This window comes from Cupressus sempervirens, chromosome 4 (assembly GCF_028749045.1).
Source record: "Cupressus sempervirens isolate cs-2001-9-10 chromosome 4, ASM2874904v1, whole genome shotgun sequence".
In the NCBI taxonomy this organism is placed as follows: Eukaryota; Viridiplantae; Streptophyta; class Pinopsida; order Cupressales; family Cupressaceae; genus Cupressus; species Cupressus sempervirens.
Window position 1 is genome coordinate 851,712,522 of NC_143121.1, and position 21,727 is coordinate 851,734,248.

General features: G+C 35.3%; 1 protein-coding gene across 2 annotated transcripts in view; it reads right to left on the reverse strand.

The window, feature by feature from the left end:
* Positions 1 to 10,245: 10,245 nt before the first annotated feature.
* The window catches only part of LOC149564051 (DNA topoisomerase 6 subunit B-like), a 111,093-nt gene continuing 99,611 nt past the window's right edge, over positions 10,246 to 21,727 (reverse strand). For both annotated transcript variants that reach the window (XM_089827150.1, XM_089827149.1), the window contains 5 exons: positions 11,645 to 11,736; positions 11,400 to 11,538; positions 11,195 to 11,289; positions 10,938 to 11,112; positions 10,246 to 10,836 (listed from right to left, as the gene is read on the reverse strand). In XM_089827150.1, coding sequence (XP_089683276.1) covers positions 10,690 to 10,836; positions 10,938 to 11,112; positions 11,195 to 11,289; positions 11,400 to 11,538; positions 11,645 to 11,736 — 648 coding nt within the window. In that variant the 3' untranslated portion in view covers positions 10,246 to 10,689. The remainder of the gene's footprint in view (positions 10,837 to 10,937; positions 11,113 to 11,194; positions 11,290 to 11,399; positions 11,539 to 11,644; positions 11,737 to 21,727) is intronic.

Below are 21,727 nucleotides of genomic sequence, written 5' to 3' on the forward strand. Positions count from 1 at the left end.
ATAATTTTATGTACATAATGTAGACACCTAAAAACCTTTAGAAAATAAAGTATTTTTATTTTCTGAAAAAGTCCTGATGACATCATCATTTATTAATTAATTAATTATTTTATTTATTTATTTATTTTTATTCCATTAAATCCCTTTATCTTAATTAAAAATATTTAATTAAGGAATCCCTCCCAAAAATGTTTAAATCTTATTTAAACATTATTTCCTTATTTATTAATTATTTAATTAATAAATTGACCAAAAAACCCAAAATAAATAAAAAAATTATTTTTTGCCCAAAACTTGGCCAATTTCCTTAAGACCACTAACCTCTTCCAAAATCTTCTAAACCTTCTTTAATTTTGATTAAAGGCTAATCCCGTCATTTCCTACCCTAATCCCAACTCAAAATATTTAATTAAGATTAAATATTAATCCTCATGTTTATTAAAAAAGTTTTAATAAATATCTCCTCAACCCAAACCCTTGAAATAAATAAAACTTTATTTATTTCCTAAAAATCTAATTTATCCTCATCCTAAGTTTTAGACTCTTCTAGAAAGTCTTCATCCTCATCCTAGGAAATTCTAGACTATTCTAGAAAGTCTTTATCCTCATCCAAAGTCTAGACTCTTCTAGAAGATGTCTTTAAACCTAATCATAATCCTCTCCTAACCTTGTCACATCCCCTAAACATGGGTTAAGACTTACTAAACCCAAGCCAAAGTTAACAAATATCTCCTCCTTCACCCACCCTCATTAAATGCCATCCACTTGCCTATCCCTAAGCTAATCCTAAACCATCCTAATCCATCCTCTAATCATTTGCACAAGCCTAAGCAAGCTTAAAACCCTCCTAATCAAGCCCAAGTCGAAATTGCTCTCATCTCCCTCAAAATATCTCAACCATAAAACTTTATGAAGCCCACTAGGCCATAAATGACTCTTCCAAGCCCTTTTATTGCTCTTACAAGTCATTATGAGGGTCTTTATGAAGATTTTATCCCTTGAGCCTCCTTTTTTGACTCATCCTTCCCCTTTCCTCCATCCTCTCACCATATGACATGTGTCACTCCTTGATTGGTTGTAAGGAAGCACAATCCATGTGCTCTCCTCTCATGCAATCTGAGCCCTCCATGAGCTTTTTTCCATCCTTGCATCTTAGCCCTCAATCCCTCAAGCCTCTTGCCTATAAATTGGATCCTTCCCCTTTGCAAAATAACACAAATCCATGAAGTAAAGTCATAATGCCATTTTAAGAAGCCATTTTACATCAAAACCATACACTCACACCCAAATTCCAACTCCATTTGAAGCCTTTTTTGAAGCATAAGCTTGAGCATACATCCTATCTATTTAGACAAAGCCACTCAACAAGAGAGCTTCTCATTGAGAGAGTCCATAAATGGCTCATATTCTCAATTGAGAGTTCATCTTAGTCTATCTTAAAGTTTATGAATTTTGTTTAGTTCGTAGAAGCTTTATTTGAATTTGGTTTCTATTAGCATACTAACATTGCTCATACACACATAATACTACCCCTTTGACATCAATGACAAAGGTGTCAAAAATAGAATTCAAAACTTGTTGCCTGCTAATGATCAGCATGTCATTCTGGATATACAATCTGAAAAATCAATCTTTAGTATTTATATGTCCTTTTAGTTTTCTTAGACTATATCTAATATATTGATGAGTGCACAAAGTGCATAAGATGTCACTTCAACTGCGCTCAAGTCAGTATAGGAAAAAATTTCATAGGATGTCTTTGTCATAAGACATTCCTCCAACTGCCTCTACAAAATGACAACTTTGGGTGTCAAATATTCTTTAAGAATAGAGAATCTTCTAAATACCTTTTCCTTGTCAAACTCAATGTCTTTGATAGCATTGTGTATCTTCTCAATTTCAATTTTAGAATCTTTAATTTTGACCTCTAGTTGTTGCAATCTAGTAGGGAGTAATTGAAGCTCACTCATATGGTCTTTGATCTTTGCATCAAAATATAATAAGTAATTGTAAGACACTATGCACTATCCATATAAATTCTTACCTTCATCTAAGCTCTTCCTTATCCCCTTTATACATACATCTAAGGTTTTCATATCGTTCCTAACATTTTTGAATATTGTGTCAAATAGTGATTCATCATGTTGTGTCTGCGCTTGTACTATTGCTACTTTAGCTAAAGTTTTGAATTCCTTATCAAAGGTCTTCACCAACTTGTTTTCCTTAACCTACAAGTCTAGATTTGCTATAGCTATGGAAACTATCTTTTGCATCTACTCCAAGACTTCAACAAGAGTCTTCTCTAAAGACAACAAATTTGTTTTTCTCAAATAGCTTGCTCAAGGTGAAAATTGGGTTTCCACACTAAATCCTGGTGTCTCATGTGTTCCTACTATTTTCTTTATGTTTCTACAACTAAGTTAATTAAGGTCAAATACATTTAATAGCTTAAGTTCTGTATATTCAATGTTTACAGAGTGACCATATTCTAACTGAGTTACAACAGTATATTTAGTTTTAGTGGAGTGTTCTAGACCAAGAAGTAAAATATTTTCTCATACAAAGTGAACTTGGTGAAAGACATAGAAAGTGGATGGTTATCCTCCAAGAGTACAACTTAGAAATACAACCTATGAAGTTGGTTTGTAGGAAATGATTATCGAAAGCTATGGCCTCAATTGATCCCCAACTAGAATGCTTGACTTATAACATCAAGACCTTAACACATGACCCATGGTACATTGATTTGGTATATCTCTTTTTGCACAACAAATGTCTAGAGAGGGACTCCGGGCCCATAAATGCCATGCATTTTGGCTTAGCTTAAGAGTGCACATTTTATGATCAAGGGAAAGACCTTGTTTTATAGAAATTTCAAGGGCATATATCTTAAATGCATTGACCAAGAGCAGGCAAAGAAGATAGTAGAATATTTTCATGGACAGTTTGGAACTAGACATAGCTCAGTTAATGCCACATCCCACCAAATCCTTCGGGCTAGATATTATTGGCATTGTTTGTTCTGTGATATCCATAACCACGTGAGAAAATGTCACACTTGTCAAACTACTACTTCCATAAAGTGGAATCTTATAGTACCTCTTCAACTTAATTTTAAGGCTAGACCTTTCCCCTAATGAGCATTTTCTTTCATCAGGGAGATAAACCCCAACTCATCCACTAGACATCAGTACATATTGACAGCTACAAACTATTGCACTCAGTGGTCTAAAGCTATCCCTTGCAAAAACAACACAGCTGATGTAATAATTTGGTTTGTTGAGGAAAACGTTGTTACAATATTTGGAATGCCTTTTGCCCTCGTATGTGATAATGGCATGGTGCTCGCCTCCACCCATATTTTTGAGTGGGCCTATGACAAGAATGTTACCTTGAAATATTTGAGCAATTACTATCCATAAGGTAGCGAAGTAGCAAAATCAACCAATAAGAAGCTCTTGGAGGTTACCAAACATCTACTTGAGAGAAATCCCTAGGATTGGCACAACAAGCTCTGATTCACTCTTTAGGAAAATCACATCCGATATAAAGCCACCCTAGGAACTTCTTTCTACCAAGTTTATGGCCAGAATTCGGTGTTTCCCATGACTACATATTGCAGTCCTACAATTCATGAGGGAGTTCAAAGAGCGAGATAATATTGTAGAGGCTCTCCTCCTTAATCTTATTCACCTTGAAAAATAGAGGGACATGACCCTCGAGCTTTTGACCAAGCACCAAACAATTTTAAAAAGATGGTTTGATAAAAGAGCACAATTTAAGGCCTTTTGGATTTCGGATCAATTTCATTTGTGGGATAAAGCCCATGAGAAGAAAGGAAAGCACACAAAGTTCCAATGGCTCTGGATTGGGCCTTATCAGATCGTGGAGATCTATGGAGCTAATACTTACCATCTCAACACATTAATTGGAGAACCCACTTCGTTGCCCAACAACGGGCAATTTCTCAAACACTATTTTGAGTAAGGAGATGGTATAAGGGTGTCCATTTCCCCCTTTGTTGTAACATATGTATTGTTTCATGTAAATAATTTTGTGGTGTATCTCTGAGTACACCCTATAAATTCTCCTTCATCCCTTTTCTCTTTTTGTTTTCTTTGGTCTTTTTTTGTTGGCCTTTGTAAATAGTTGGTTTGGTTCTTTGTTTCTCATTTTCCATTTTTGGGGGTCTTTCGGGTCTTTTTAAGGGAACTGTGTGTTGAAAATTTGTTCAACACTCCCCTTGGGATTCGTGACAAGGGCTTAATTGCCTCTTGTGTCCTATAAGTTGAGTGGTTGTAACAGGTATTAATAGATCAGTCTTTTGGTGCAATGGCAACCCCATTCTAACAAGTGGTATCAGAGCTTCGTCATAGGTTTGAATCCTCAAACCCTCAGGTAACACTGAGGGGGCGACTATTGGAAATTTGTTCAGTGCTCCCCTCGGGATTCATGACAAGGGCTTAACCACCTCCTGTGTACTATAAGTTGAGTGGTTGTCTCGAGCTTTAATAGATTGGTCTTTTCGTGCAATGGCAACCCCACTCTAACACCATTTTTTTTATTCCTCCTAGTAGGTATGTATGCTTCACATAACAGTATGTGACTTGGTGGAACCTGTCTACGATATTTGATTATTCCTCTACCCATCTTGTGGAATCTTTGTATGTTGTGTTTTTGACAGTTGAAGACTACAAGTATGAACTCGTGATATCACCAACCTTCATTGAGCTCAAACAACTCTACTCTTTTCTATATCTAAAATGGTCAACTAAGTTGGCAAGAAAAGGGAAGAGAAGAATCACTATAAGAATGGAGCAAATAGATCAGCCCTGCTTAGAATTGATGAAAATTTAAAGCTAAGTGATGTCAGGGGAAACATGTGTATGTTTCCTTCTCAAAATAAAAGTGTATGAGCATGGGATAGTGAAAGAAGTACCCCCACAATGAAGAAATTAAATTTTTCATTCAGAGAAAGGAGTGTCGCCTCTCATGCCTTGAAAAGATTAGATCAAAAGGAAGAAACGAAAGGGATCCTTAATTTTTCAACAATGCACGATATCCAATAAAAGAAAACAAACAAATTCTTGGATGAGCTCAATTTCTTTGTTTTCTTCAGGAAGTTTAATGATATGCCCCCTTTAAAACACACACTTCACTATTGGACATCTATAAGGTTTATGAGTTATGAAGAGTTAGGATGTTCAAATCAGAGTTCATGCTTAAAGGAATTGGCTTCGCAGCAATAAGAAACTGGTGGTTTCAAAGGCCAAGTTCTGGAGTTCTCAAATGCAAGAAATTTTCCCAATTGAGTCATCATTTTTTATTCCCTGTATACACATTCCTACATTTTGTGAGCAAAAAGTTGGATCCCTTTGTTCTCTTTTGACTTACCTTGCTTGGGATAAGATTTTTGTGGTACTAAAGCTAAACCCGAGGCAATATTCCTTCGTGGAAGACAAGTACAATTAATGCACCTTTTAGCTATCATGATCAACAAGTTATTTAAGACACCTAAAGGGATTAATTGTCACTTTGTTCGATAATCACAATTATTCGATGCAAGGAAAGTTGTCGCTTGGGTCGTCACCCTATCTGTAAGAGTTCATTTTGCATGTCTGGGAGAGTATTTTTCTTGGGGTTAGATTGGCTTTGGTTTGCATGTGTACGAGGACAAGTTATGGTGTTGTGATACTTCCCCGCTCTAGTGCTCGAAGTTGTTTGTTTTGTTTCATCCTTTGCTACACTTCTTATTGTTTGCAAGTAGTGTCTTCTGGTTATTTTTGCGGGGTTTGTTTCATCTTTCATTTTTTCCTCGTCTTTGTTTCTCATTTTTTCCCACCACCTCAACATGTTTTTGGTGGTCACGTGGCTCCTCCTTTGGTCGATTTTGTGTGTTTGTCTCATCGTTTGGTCGTTCGTAATTGGACGGAGCTACTTTGATTCCACCATTTGTGTGTCATCGAACTGGATTTGTGTTCCTTTAACAACTTGAGTTAGGTAGTATGGATTTTGGGTTCCTATAAAGGTCACTTGAAATTCATAGTGCAAGACACATCTCATTAAAGGGAGGCATGGTTGGTTCATGGTTGGTTACTTGTTTCTTGTTCAATCTGGTGGTGTAATTTTCATTTCTTTTGATTTTTTTGAGTACTTGCCCTATCGGGAGTGATCTTCACCATCTGGGTACTCTCTAGCACCCTATTTTGATCCTAGCTGTTGGTATGAGGTAGGATCTCATTGGGCAAGCTTCATTTTCTTAGCCAAAGAAGTTACAGGCATTCCTCCATGGGTGTTTGGGTGGTGGTCTTTGGCTCTAAAAGATGAAGAGTACATGTATGTTGTCACAGTCACATGCACACATGTGACCTCGGTCCTAGCAGGATGAGAGGTGGATTGTTTGGCACTGGGTCAGCAACTCCAAGGCATTCTAGGTGGTAGCGAGTGCTAGTTTTCCACTTTCTTCATCTAATTGGATTCACATCCTCCCTTGAGCTAAATGCCTTGCATCATTCACAACATGTTTGTTGGTATTTTGAATTTGAACTTCTATCACATCAAAGGTACCTAGCATTTATTATCCCATGTGTCACGCGAGTGGAGGTAGAATAGTGGTATTGTCAATCACGTAAGGATAACTCAGTGTCATAAGCTACATGGTTAGAAGTTTTTTCTAGCTGATGCGTATTTGGGTTTCTAGTATAGAGAAAATAATGTAATTTTGAGGTTGAAGCTATCTATATTTGCACATACAAAGTTTGAAGCAATAGGTTCTTGAGATTCAAAGATTCTTCACCACTTTATTAGTGAGAGATAGTTTTCATGCTCCCAAGGTATGGCTTCTGGTTATTTTTCTTTCATCCTTTACCATGTGTTATGTTTGTTTATGATTTCAAGTCTTGCATTCCTTCCCCATGTCGTGCATTTATCCTTTGTAAGGATGGGAAGACAAGGAACCCTAAAATCTCGAATATCTTAGATTTGATAGGAGAATCATTGTTGACAAGAGGATCGTGGTAATAACGAATGTCTGGTCTCCACAGGTACTAATGAGTATTGGCTTTGGAGGACCCGCAAAATTGTTCAAGTATCATGGTTGGACAAACACTAGTCTAAATTCCAAAAGATGGATGTCACCTAATAAAAATGGTATCTCCAAACAAAGATGGGAAGACAATTCCCCGATGAGTCTAGGTCAGTTGGGTCCCAAGATCTTAACATGGAAGGATTAGTTGTCAATAAATAAGATGAGGCTTCCCTGGAACAAAAGCCCTGGAAGCAACAAGTTAGCAAACAAAAGGGCACTTCCACGATCGGCTCTCCACATGATAGGACTTAAGTGTTTATCTTCTGAGCTCAATGACGTGTGCATTTCCACTTATGACCCTTCAATGTCATGATGTGGGAGAGTGCATAACAAGGACCTCCCAAAAAGCAAGATTATCTGCATGTGGCGATCCTTTTGGCCAGCTTCAATACCTACTATGTGAGAGTTTGCTTCCTCTCAAAGGCACGACAACTCTACAGAATATAAATCTAGGTCAGGGGATTCCTTTTCCTCATGACTTGGTCAGGTGAGCTTACATTACATGGTGGTCGGCAGTCAATGTTCTGTGCTCAAAGGTTTTTGAACTTCAGTCTTTCCAATGCATGGACAGATGTGCTTGGCTTCCTTCTTAGTCCAGTCTTTTGCAACTGTGTGGACGACAAACTCATTAATGACACAGTGAGCAGTTAATGGTGGCAGATAAAGAATTCATTTTTTGTCAAATTATGGGTTTCCACGCGTACCCAATGCATTTAAGGTTGTCAAAGAAGTGGAGTGTTCTTATCAATTCGTAGATGCCTCGAGGAGATAACTAACAGAGATGTGACAGAAAAAGCATGTAAAGATCAACATTTTTGGATCATGTTTTCCTTGGGAAATCCCTTTCCTCATTCCCCACTACATTTTGTCCTCTTTTCATGGCTTTTCAAGTGTAATTTCCTCTTTCACAGTTGTTTCTGTATGAAGATAGTAGTAGATTTTGTAAATCTCATAAATAAAGGCAATAGATGAATTAGTTAGGGTAACAAGTTAGTTTCCTGCCTAAAGTTGTAGATAGTAGACTATATATAGGATCATTGCCGACTATTATAGGGTCGATAAAATGATGATTTTATCTTCCATTTCATTATAACAGCATTGTTATGAATGAAAGCAATACCACCTTTTCTATTGCAATTTGGCTTCCTCGAAGCGTTGTTCGGACCAATGCTTGCTACTATTTTTAAGTTGTTATTAGAGCAGAGGAATCCTGGAGTGTTTGCTATGGGATTCATTTTTCTTCAAAAGCAATGAGATCTTTCTATTTTGTTATTGTTATCTTCCTTGGCTTGGATAAATCTAAATGATATTACTGCTTGGATAAATCTAAATGATATTACTTACTTTGATAGCATTTTATTTGCAACACTTAGTAATGTTAGATTGATTGATCGAACATGTATTTAAGTTGTCAGACCATCCAAGCATGTATTGTTGATAATACCATTGCAAAAGTAGATTATAAGTAAATTAAATCTAACTATGTAGGCTTTTCACTTTCTTTTATTTTCTTTTGGTAACCCCCTTTGGTTCCATCCTATGACATTCACCCAACCCAATTCAAGTGACCCATTGGTAAAATCCAATGAAAGAAAAGAATCGTTGAAGTCTTTGCCCGCCTTGTTATAAATTCAGTCACCTCCTTATCCAACTTTGTCTATTCCTTGCACGATTGAGACATGATCTACAAGAGCTTGGGAGTCGAGAGTTCCTTTGTCTACTCTTTCAGGCAATATTGGTCGAACATTCCAATCCAATGACAATTGTTACTATGTTCACAGTGCACAAAACAATGTTTTATTAATAGGTGAAAAGAAGTTTCTCAAGTTACAATCCTCTATTTCTTGACAATATTTGAAAAGTGAAACCAACTTTACAAATTGTATCATCGTATGTTTCTAAGCTGAAAGGTGCATGTAGGTGGAAAGAAGTCTCTCAAGTTACAATCCTCTATTCACAATATTTTAAAAATGAAACAAACTTTAATATATAGTAATTTTATTTTACTATCACCTATAAGACACACATAATAACCTGTTTTTTAAAAGTGTATCATCCCGTGTTTCTAGGATGAAGGGTGTATGTAGGTGGAAAGAAGTCTCTCAAGTTACAATCATATCTCTCTTGACAACATATGATAAGTGAAACCAACTTTAATATATAGCAAATTGATTTTACTCACCTCTTTACAAGTTTCTTAATGGAAGGGAATTTAAAATATGGGTGTGTAGTATCATTGTAGATGATTTTTTTTATTAATTTAAAGTTAATATGCATGAATTAGTAAATATTGTGTGTGGTACATAAAAATAAATATTATTTACCTTCAATAATAATATATTAAACTTACTAATATCATTATGTGAAGACACTTTAGAAATAATATCCAATATTCTAGATTTCAACATGCGCACATTAGTTGAAAGGATAATGTTTCACAACAATGCTTTATGCAAAACTTTGTGCATAGAAAACTCTTATAAATAATAATAATTAAACTACAAGATTATATTGAATTAGACAAAAATATTCATCATAAAATAATGAAATAAAGTACAACCCTATAGAAGTACCGAACTAAAACCAAATCTAATTTATAATAAAAAAAAGAAATAAATGTCATTCAAAGAGCTGTTTGACCTAATTTATTAACAAAATATAATATTCATAATTCAACTTTGGTGAATTCTTTTTTTTTCAGATTTGACTGTGTAAGATTTATTTACCATCAAGATGCTAGAGATCTTAAGGAAGACAAAATAAGATCACATGCTAGAGTTTTATATCCTATTGAAGAGACATTAAGGATTATGAATTTACTTGGTATGCACTACTAAAACTCGACACATATAGAGCTAGAAGCGTAGAATACTTTCTTACTGTATTGCTTTCGATCTTGCAATATGTAGATCCTTCCGTGTATTATATTTGCTATCATTTGTTACATATTTTTATTTCCCAGGTTTCAATCACTTTTCATTCCAATATGAATAGCCCATTTATCTGTAGAGTAATTCCACGACCAAATACCCTTTATCAAGGGAATATAGAATTATATGGATTCTTGGTGAAAGTTAAACTCCATCTACCCTAGAATGTATTACTACGAAAATATTTGTATGAAGTTAAAGTCTTCTTAACATAAAGGGGAAAAAATGTTAAAAAGCAAAAGATTGCATATGCGGTCTGCAATTTATTAGAGATTCCCAACACAACAGTTCCAAAAAAATCTGTAAATCCAAATTGACTGAAAGACACCTGTAGAAAAGTAGAGGAATACTCTGAACCCTTTGAACAAGGTATAAACCCTTGTAACCATGGTGTTGTACAAGCTGTGAGTATCAGAAGTAATTCTTGCCTTCCGTTAAAAAAAAGTGAAACAAAAAGAAAAACAATTAACAAGAAAACTAAATGAGAGAGAACATGTATTGCCTTTTTTTCCTTTTTCTAATGGATATATCTGATACACCACATTAGAAGTGGCCCATATATGAGTACAGTTTGTATATGGGCAATATATGCATATCAGGAGGAAGGCGGTGTAAGTAAGTCATCTCATAGACACTGAATATAAGAAGTGAATTACAGAGATACCATTGCCTTTAATGAAACATACGAAAAACACAAACAGGATGGTGGAAGTCTCTGAAGTTTTGGCATCTCTCTAAGGGACGTATATAGGTAGTTTCACGAGCCTCTTGTGCCATTCCAGCTTGTGTAGCATATTCAAGGGCCATTTCCATATCAACCTAGAATAAGAAACAACAATGGTGGGTCATATTCATTTATTTAATAATATACTCATATCTGTGAAAGGAAAAATGCAGAAAGAGCATTTACAGTTGAATACCTGTTCTACATGTTGTGTGAGCTTATCTCTAAGAGTTTGTTCTGTAATCTCCCGAGATGTTACTTTCTCGAGTATTTTATCATAGTCATCACCAAATTTTGGTCTTTTTGGAGAGCGCAGTTGTACAATTTCCTTTAACACCTCATATATTGCTCGTGATGCATCAGGTACATACCTGCAGCATCCAGAAAAAGGAACTGTTAATAACTGCAAGAGGGCCTCAACTGATAAAGGAGATGTCATTTTCAAGCACATACTTTGTCAAGTTTCGCTTACGGTCCTGCCGTTCACGTTCTTGTTGTCTTTTCATTATTTTTGATTTGAGCTGAGCACAGCATTGCTGAATAGCAGACTGAAAGCACACCACCAGTTTGAAATCAGTAACTACGCTAAAACGTGAAGGAAACTAAAGCTTAAGTTCCTATCCAAGTAGAAAAGGTATTTAAATACGACAAATTTTACCTTGACAGCAGATACTATTTCTTTTATATCATCTCCAATGTATTCTTTGCCTGTTCCCTTGAAAGGAATCTTTGTACTGACAATGCTCACAAAAACTCCAATCTTATCTTGTGTCTGGTTGATCTTATAATTATTCCAACTGTTAAGAATCAAGATGAAGGTATTGATGAAGCGCTTCTTGCAACAAGCTAAAATCCATTATCTTGTACAATATTTACTTTTGAAGAAAGAAAGTTGGTACCCACTTGATCCGCTTTGTTGCAGTCCTTGTAACTACATCTCCTCCTTGCTCAAACAATAGTGGAATACGGTTTGCAAAACGAAATACATTCATACCCTGCACTCGGATTACAAGGAAAACATGTTTAAGGAATGACTCAAGAAGAGGACAAGAGACAGCCGCTGTCTTCTTCTAGATCTTCAACTTTAGTGATTCCAGAATACAACATTTGGAAGTGAAACAAGATACAGTTAACAAGGAGTTGTGTTATGATCTCAAGCATATATATTAGAACAAAAATTTCATTGATTCAGTTCAACTTTAATTATGGAGGGTGGGTTCACTATAAATAACTCCTTTTCAAGAGGAAAATTTCTTAAAATTCGCATTTTTATTAAAACCACGCAACATGGACAGAAGATGTAGCCCCTGATGACCTATAAGATCCTCTTTCTCTCTGACATTCATTAAAGAGTCTCTTACAGATCAAATGCCCATGTATTAAATGCTAAAGCCCAACAATTTTATACCTTAGCATAAATTGAAGACAGTACACACCTAAAATTTGAAAAAATACATGCCAACAAAGCATTTGAAAATTGGATATCATGTATTACATCAATGAATATAAGTTTGAACCATATTCTATTAAAAGCTCAAAATCATGATCAAAACAAAGTATTTAAACAAAATGATAGGATAAATAATACAAGCCTTTTTTATGAATTGAAAACAGAAAACTTTCAGATACAACATATAGAGTTATGCACCTTTCATAGATTTCTTAGTCAATTTCTTAAGAACCATTTGTGCGTGAGTCTAAGAAAACCTTTTTTATGAACTGAAAACAAAAAACCTTCTAAAAAGGGCACCTAGGTTTATATCCAAGAATGGAACAGTGGTGCTATGTTTGAACTTAAAATTATTATCTTTTCCAACCTGTACGTTATAGTTGACGTCCAATACAATATGGTGCTATCATGCTATGATTGAATCCAATCATTTACATCCAGAGCTATGTACAGAGTTTATGTTTGAAATAATTTAACTATTGGTTGATGACACTGGCAAGAGCATTTGATTGTGCCCAAGGTTTGCATTCCTTGGGATAAAGTGTGTCTAAGGTTGCACCATGTCAACTGTGAGTAATCCCTGCATCTAAACTGTTGAATGAGCTAATGAAATCATTGTCTGAGACCAAAAACAGTGCTCTGAAAAGGATATAATGGCATTTCTTTGGGAAAGGTACATCAACATTCTTATCTGGCACCTAGTGTTCAAGTAGGTTGGATTGTTGAGCCAGTTTTATAATGATTTAATACACAAGTAGAGGTATATCTTATTCTAGATGGTCTGAGAACTTTGTTAGAGTGCATATAGATCTTTAAATTGTCAAAACCTATATTTAATTGTTCCTTTCAGCAACTAAGAATGTTACAAGTATCTATACTAGAGTTGTCCCAATTGTGTGCAAGAGTTGAAATGCACAGAACGACACATTGTTCTGTGATGGCCCATTCATGTGAATTCATCTATTAGCCCTCTGCTTCAATCTAATTCATGCAATTTACCATCATCTTGTAAGAGAGTGAAGCTAGTGGGGGGTTTGAGCATTTAGCATGAGCTTGTTCCATAACTCATGAGGTTGCAGTCTATCCTTTGGGAATTGATGCTAACTTGAAAATCAGATATACTCTGACAAAGGTATGTTATTGATTGGAGAAAACCTTTGAAGAGGTTGTACCTTGCAAGAAATGAATGTAATCAGGCATACAGTCTATTCTACTACTTCATCTGTCTGATCTGATTATCTCTGTCTGAACCTTATTATATTATGTCTGAACTGTATAATCAGCAGTAGTACCTTGGTTCATTATGTCTGGGCCAGTACATAGCAGTAGACTACAGCATCTGTCATTAGTCAACATTTACATCAATCACTGATGCCTATGGTAAGGGGATTTTGTCGTCAAGCCATAGTAATTTATCAGCAGTTAACTTTTCTACAAATATATACTTTTCATAAAGAGATGGAAGGACACTTGGGCAACCTATCATAGTTTCTTCAAGCTTATACCTCGGGTGGCCATTATGTTAAAGGACTATAATTACAAGGAGATGGATAACGGTGGCAATGGAAAAGAGGAATGACAATGGAAGAGAGGAACAACTATGGGATTTCTCACTAGATACACCCCTTCAAATGGATGGCAAAGAGCCACATGATGGACAAACAGGGTAGTATCCGCTCTTTGGCCTCGAGTAGAGGATTGATTGGATATGGATTGCATGCAAGGTACAACCCCTTGTATGGATGGAAAAGAGCCATATGATTGCCAAGCGGAATAGCATCCACTCTTGGGTCATCTACTCTTGGGCCCCAGGTAGATGATTGATTGTATATGGATTCCTCATTAAGTACACCCCCTCAAATGGATAAGGAAGAGCCACATGATGGCCAAGACGGATAGCATCTTCTCTTGGTCCTAGGGTAGGGGATCACTCAAATATGGATTCCTCTCTGCATACACCCCCTCATATGGATGGCAAAGAGCCCATGATAGCCAAGAGGGGATAGCATCTGCTCTTGATCCTAGGGTAGAGGATTGAATGGATATGGATTCCTCAATAAGGCCACATTATGGTCAAGAGGGATATTGTCCTCACTTATACCTAGGGTTAGGGATTAATTAAGGCATCCTAACATGTCCCTTATCCTAGCTTTCCTATGGTTGAACTCCAAAATATATATATATATATATATATATCTTATAATTAAATTAATGTTCCTAACCCTAATTGAAATGGTCTATGCTTTAAATGTTTCAAATAAGGAAAATATATTTCTTGTAGATTATGTTTCAATGGTTTCTAACATGTTGCAGGATCTCAACTAGGTACATGATGTTACTGGTTCTATTCTATTATTTGTTATACTTGGAATTTCCGATTTAGGGCAAAAATTGATAATATTGGTTCTATTCTACTTTTTGTCATACTTGGAATTTGCAATCTAGGGCAAAAACTAGGGTATTTACAAAATGGGACATTACACAATGACATAAGTGACAATAAGGAGGAGCTCAGGCATCCAAGAATTGGCAACATAAATGAGGGGAAAAGGGAGGCACTCAAGCTAATAGCTCAACTGGAAGTATTTTAAATTTCAAATTCTATTGCAAGCTGTTTGAAAAAAATTTCAAAAATTAAAAATTACCTTATACCAAAAATTGCTCCAAGATTGGAATCCAAAAAAAATCCTAGTTTGGGCAAGAATCACTTAGGGAAATGTCTTTTTTTGTGACCATGGTAAAAATACAAGAAGTAAAAAAAAACCTAGTTCACATCAATGGTAATGGGAGTGGGGTATGCAAGAGTATCTCACTTCATGGAGGGTCGAGAGAACGAAATAACATAGTGATGACATTTTCACACTTCCTATAACCATGAAACCTTTTTCCTAGGATGATGCTCCAACTCCCAAACCAAGACTAGAGTTGTCCAATTACAAAAAATGATGCACTTAGCAAACTCCTCTCTACCAATGGCATTCTATTCCATGATAACATAATTAAAAAGCAATTAAAGCCAAATAGGTTACAAAGGTATGCGACATTTGTTAATTTCCTAACTCTAATATATCATATTGGTCTGATTACAAATCATATGGATTTGTTCTTACATGAAATGGAAGCCTATATGTAGTTGTAATTATCCTAGTGGTGATCAACGTCTCCTAGAGGCATTATTATTAAAGGTTAATGTTTATCATTTTAGTTAGTTTGTTAACTAAAGTCCTCTCCAATAGCCGCCGATTTCAAGGAATCAATTAGAGGCCGACCTAGGGAGGGACATGTCCCTTCTAGGGACATGCCTCTTGGTTGCTATATTTATGTAGGTTACTATTGTGGATAAAGGACACACGAAATTCATATGGTCTGCTCCTTTAGCAATATTACCCTATCTGAATTATTGCAAAGATAAAACATTTCCAAAATAGTATTTGTACTATTGGTAACACTTCATACAAGTCTAATACATAGAAGATCATCTTCTGCAAGTCGATAAAAAGCATTGAAATAGTTCCATAGTTCAGAATTTGCAGAGACTTTACATGTTATCAAAGCTCTGGTAGTCGAACTAGTCGAACCTAGGCTCTGCAAATTGACAATCAGATTTAAATATCTAGCAACATCTTTCTATCTTCAAATGGCTAGCACAATCAGACCCGAAGACAGGTTTGATGGAAAAGAACACTTTGTTGCTTGGAAGTTCAGAATTATGATGATTCTTGAAGACAATGATGTGAAACAGTTTGTTGATAAAGAATACAAGCAACCTAACACTGATCCTCAGAAAACTATTTGGAGTAAAGGAAACAGGAAAGCCATGCAAATCATATTAGATGGAGTTAAAAATGAAATAGTACCTATGCTCATAAAACATTAGACGGCATTTCATATGATGAATGCATTACTAAATGCATATGAGGTTAACAATGTGACTAGAACCGTTGCACTAAAAAGGCAACTGAATCATATACAAATAAATAGGGGAGAATCTATGAATTCATACTTCCTAAGGGTGGCTAGTCTAAGAGATGAACTTGCAAGCATAGGGACCATAATTGAAGACAAAGAGTTAACACTTATGGCTATAGATGGGTTACCAGATTCGTGGGAAACATTCTCACAAGAAGTAAGTGCTAAATACAATCTTCCAAACTTCAATAGACTTAAAGCAAATTGCCTTCAAGAAGACTATAGGAAACTTAAGAAAGAAGGAAAATTGAAAACTGAAGATGATGAATTTTATGTTCTCAACACAAATTCCTATAAAAGTAAGAAGCACTTCAAGAAGAAGAAGGGTAATCAAAGAAATGACAAACCTAAGAAAGATTTATCCAGAATAAAATGCTTCAAATGTGAAAAGTTTGGACACTATAATCTAATTGCCTTAAGAATACAAAGCAGCAAGTAAACTATACAAACGTTACTAGGAAAGAAGAAAACTATGATCCTAAGAATCGTGTATTGTACTCTGCACTATCAAATGAAGTATCAAGCAGAGCATGGGTAATTGATAGTGGATCATCTCGACACATTACAGGATACAAAGAAGTACTAGATTCAATATCAGAAGAAGTTGATGACAAAGTTACCATCGGTGATAATTCCTCTCATTCAGTCAAAAGAATTTGGAATTGCCCCTTGAAACTGAAGTCAGGTATTTCTCTACATCTCAAAAGAGTACTCTATATACCAAGAATAAAGAGGAATCTAATCTCTGTTACAGCACTTGAAGATGATGGACATAATGTTGCATTCATGGACGGTTAAGTAATGACCTGGTCTAAGAACTCTTCATTTAAGAAATCAAAGTTGATTGGTCAAAGAAAGGGATTCTTGTATGAATTAAATACAGAACCTAGTCAACCTATTCAAGCCTTAATTCATGAAGTTGCTGATATAAATGAAATATGGCAGAGAAAGTTAGGACATCTAAATTTCAAAACCTTATCGACTATGGTGAGGATGGTTACCGGTTTGCCTAAATTGAATAAAGATCATTCAAGCATATGCAAAGGATGCACTCTGAGTAAGAACACCAAAAGTCCATTTCATGATAGCACTAGAAAAACTAAGAATATTTTGGAATTAGTCCACTCAGATTCATGTGGACCTATGTTTGTTCCTTCTCTTGGAAGATTCTGGTACTATTTACTGTTTATAGATGACTTCTCTAGGAAAACTTGGATTTACTTCTTAAAATGTAAAGAATCGAAAGAAATCCTAAAGAGATTTAAAGAATTAAAAACCTTAATTGAAAACTTATCAGGACACAAAATTAAAACTCTTAGGACTGGTAATGAAGGGGAATATACTTCAGACTTGTTTAAAGATTTTTATAAAGCAAGAATTAAGAGGGAGTATGTTGTTCCTTATAACCCTCAGCAAAATGGGGTAGCGGAAAGGAAGAACATAACAATTATAAAAGCAGCAAGAGCTATGACACTTGATCAAAATTTAGAATATTATCTTTGGGCAGAAGCCTCTTGTACTGTTGTTTATATTCAAAACAAGTTCTCACTCTCATCTTAGATATAAAACTCTTGAAGAAGTCTTTACTAAGGTTAAACCTAATATAAGCCATCTTAGGATATTTGGGTGCCCAGTACATATACATGTTCCAAAAGAAAAGAGAACTAAGTTAGAACTCAAGAGGAAAGGCATTTTTGTCGGGTATAGTGAAACATCTAAAGCATATAGAATTTTCATACCTAGTCAGAAAATATATAACTTAGTAGGGATGTAATATTTGAAGAAGATTTAGCAATCAAAAGAGCCCTAAGTTCTAAGGATCCCACACATTTACCTAGTTCTAAAGAAAATCATGAATCTGAATTTCAGAGGGAGAACATTGAAGAAATTGAAGATGAAATTCAAAATCTTAATTTTGAGGAAACTCAAAATTCTAAGAAAAGACCACTTTGGGCCATTAAGGCTATAGAGGAAACACAAGACTTTGCTGCAGTATCTGAAACATTCAGGGAAAGCAAAAGACCCAAAAGATTTTCTAGTTATGCAACAAACATGAGTGATTTATCTAAATCAGAACCTACCAATGTTTCAAATGCTATTAAACTTATAGCTTGGAAGGATGCTATGACGGAAGAATACCAATCCATTATTAAAAATGATGTTTGGAAAATCGTTCCAAGGCCTGAAGAAAAATCTATTCTTTCTTCTAAATGGATTTTTAAAATCAAGAATGCTGCTGATGGTAGCATTGAAAAATATAAAGCCAGATTTGTAGCCAGGGGATTCTCTTAGAAAGAGGGAATTGATTATGAAGAAACATTTTCTCCTATTGCCAGATACACCTCTGTAAGGGCAATCCTAACTATTGTAGCATCGAACGGATGGAAAGTACATCAGATGGATATGAAAACAGCATTTCTGAATGGAAAGATTATAGAAGAGGTATATTTGGAACAACCTAAAGGATTTGAAACCCATAACCCTAAACTCTTTCCCTGCAGGCTCAACAAAGCTCTCTATGGGCTGAAACAGGCTCCAAGGGCATGGTATGAAAGAATTGATAAGTATCTCTCCAGTTTAGGATTCTCCAAGAATCAAGTTGATCCAAATCTCTATTATAAAAAGGATAAAGATGATATGATAATTTTGATACTGTATGTTGATGATTTACTAATAACAAGTGATGATCATCTTATAGATCAATGCAAGAAAGATCTAATCAGAGAATTTGAAATGAAAGATTTAAGACTCCTTCATTACTTCCTAGGACTGGAAGTATGGCAGAAAAATGACAGCATCATACTTAATCAAGGTAAGTATATATTAGACATTTTGAAGAGATTTGGAATGTGGAACTGCAGACCTGTCTTCTCCAATGGAGACTAATCTACACAAACTTAAGGATGCAACTACCAAATCACCCTCCATAGATTCTACTCTTTACAGACAGATGATTGGGTCTCTTATGTACTTGGTAATTACAAGACCTGATATTTGTTATGTTGTTAATGCCTTAAGTCGGTTTGTGTGAGCCAAAGGAGATTCACCTAGTTGCAGTCAAACACATTATGAGATACTTACAAGGCACTCTTAACCTTGAACTCAAGTATGAGAAAGTTGACTTGGACTTACATGGGTACACAAACCCAAATTGAGCTGGAAGTGCTACTAATAGGAAGAGCACTTCAGGATGTTGTTTCAATCAAGGGTCAGCAATGATATCTTGGATATGTAGAAAGCAAGCATCAGTAGCATAGAGGTCCGCAAAAGCTAAATACATTGTCGCAACAATGACCTCTTGGGAAGTAGTTCAGCTTAGAAAGTTACTTGTGGGATTATTTGGTCAACCCATGAATCCTACTATTATTCATTGTGATAATCAAAATTCAATCAAGCTTTTTATGAATCCAGTTCATAACAAGTCCAAGCATATTGAAATTCCTTACCATTATGTAAGAGATATGGTAGACAGGAATACTGTAAAATTAGAATACATTTGCAGCAATGGCCTCTCGGGAAGCGGTTCGGCTTAGAAAGTTACGTGTGGGATTATTTGGTCAACCCATGAATCTTACTATTATTCATTGTGATAATCAAAGTTCCATCAAGCTTTCTGTGAATCCAATTTTTCATGACAAGTTCATGCATATTGAAATTCCTTACCATTATGCAAGAGATATGGTAGACAAGAATACTGTAAAATTAGAATACATTTGCACTGCAGATCAGACAGCAGATATTCTTACCAAACCTCTCTCGAGTGAAGATAGATCACTTCAGGAAAAGGCTTGGTATGGTTGAATTATAATACATTTGTATTCTTTAAATTATTAATAAAATAATTTTTACCAAGCTATTCACTGTTATGGGCTTCACCATTTGTATTCATTATCTAAGAGGTCATGATCACTGAGATAATGAACACTTGTATAAAAGACATTATGAGAGATCACGATCTCTTAGATTATGTGTTGAATAGTAGAGAACTACTATCAGATCTAGATGAGTTCAAGATCATATTGTGATGTAAACATTTCTATGTCTATGAGTCACGACTTGGATAAATGAAGAATTTAATCATTCTCCGGATTTTATCTTGTGTTCTGGTAGATGTTAACTCAGGATCATGTTGTGATATAGGACTACCAATACCTATGAGTCAAAACTTGGATAAATGAAGAATTTAATCATTCTCCAAATTTTATCCTGTATGTTGTATTCCATGCAATACTATTATCACTAGTATAAGTAATAAGTCATATCACAAGTATAGTAATATGACATAGTATCATGTGTTCAATGATACCACATGCATAGAAGATTCAAATAGATATAGAGTATCAATCTATGCATATTCATCTTAATTGATGTTGCTAGATATGTTATCTCTCAGTATGATTATCAAGTTAAGAGGGAGTGTTGATTCTATAACTCTAATATATCATACTAGTCTGGTTACAGATCGTATGAATTTGTTCTTGCATGAAATGGAGGCCTATGTATAATTTTAATTATCCTAGTGGTGATCGGTGTCTCCTAAAGGCATTATTGTTAAAGGTTAATCGTTATCATTTTAGTTAGTTTGTTCACTGACTAAAGTCCTCTCCAATAGTCATTCATTTCAAGGAATCAATTAGAGGCCGACCTATGGAGGGACATGTCCCTTCTAGGGACATGCCCCTTGATTGCCATATTTATGTTGGTTATTATTGTGGATAAAGGACACGAAATTCATGTGGTCTGCTCCTTTAGCAATACTGCCCTATCCAAATTATTGCAGCGATAAAGCATTTCCAAAATAATATTCATACTATTGGTAACACTTCATACAAGTCTGATACATAAAAGATCATCTTCTGCAAGTAGATAAAAAGTGTTGAAACAATTTGGTTGTTCAAAATTTGCAAAAACTTTACAACATTATCATGGACAAGTGCCCAAGGGCTCTTCTCAATCAAGAGTTGTTGAGAGACAAAATTCCTTTCCCTTTAGAATATTAGCCAGTTAGCTGATTTATTTAAACACCGTCACTCATTTGATATAATGATCACAAGTAGGAAGTCCTTGCTTGCTTCGAGCTTTTAATAATTTAGGGCACTGCAAGGATGTGGAGTTTTAGTTTCAAATCCTCATTGATGCTACTAAGTGATTGACTAGCATAATGTGGTGTGATTCATAATGTGGCATATGTGCGAAGGGTAACAAAGAAGTTGGTTGAAGCTATTTACAAGCATATCTATTAGGTCCCTTTTTGTGAGCGCATCATCAACAATGCACTTAAGAACAACAAAATTGGCTAGATCAAGTGGCTTTTAGCTAATGCATGCAATGTGCAAATGTGTGTCTATAATCCCTACACATTACATGCATTGATTTGATCCCTCTCCAAGAAGGAATTTATCAGAACTATTGAAATGAGATGACCTTCCTAATTCATTCTCCTCAGAGGATGATTGAATAACATGAACCCGTACAATTAATGGTCATGAAAAGTGGAATCATGGGTTGAGTCAAAGATACAACAAGGAATGAGGGTGAATAAAGTGATAAAAAGTGACACAAATTGT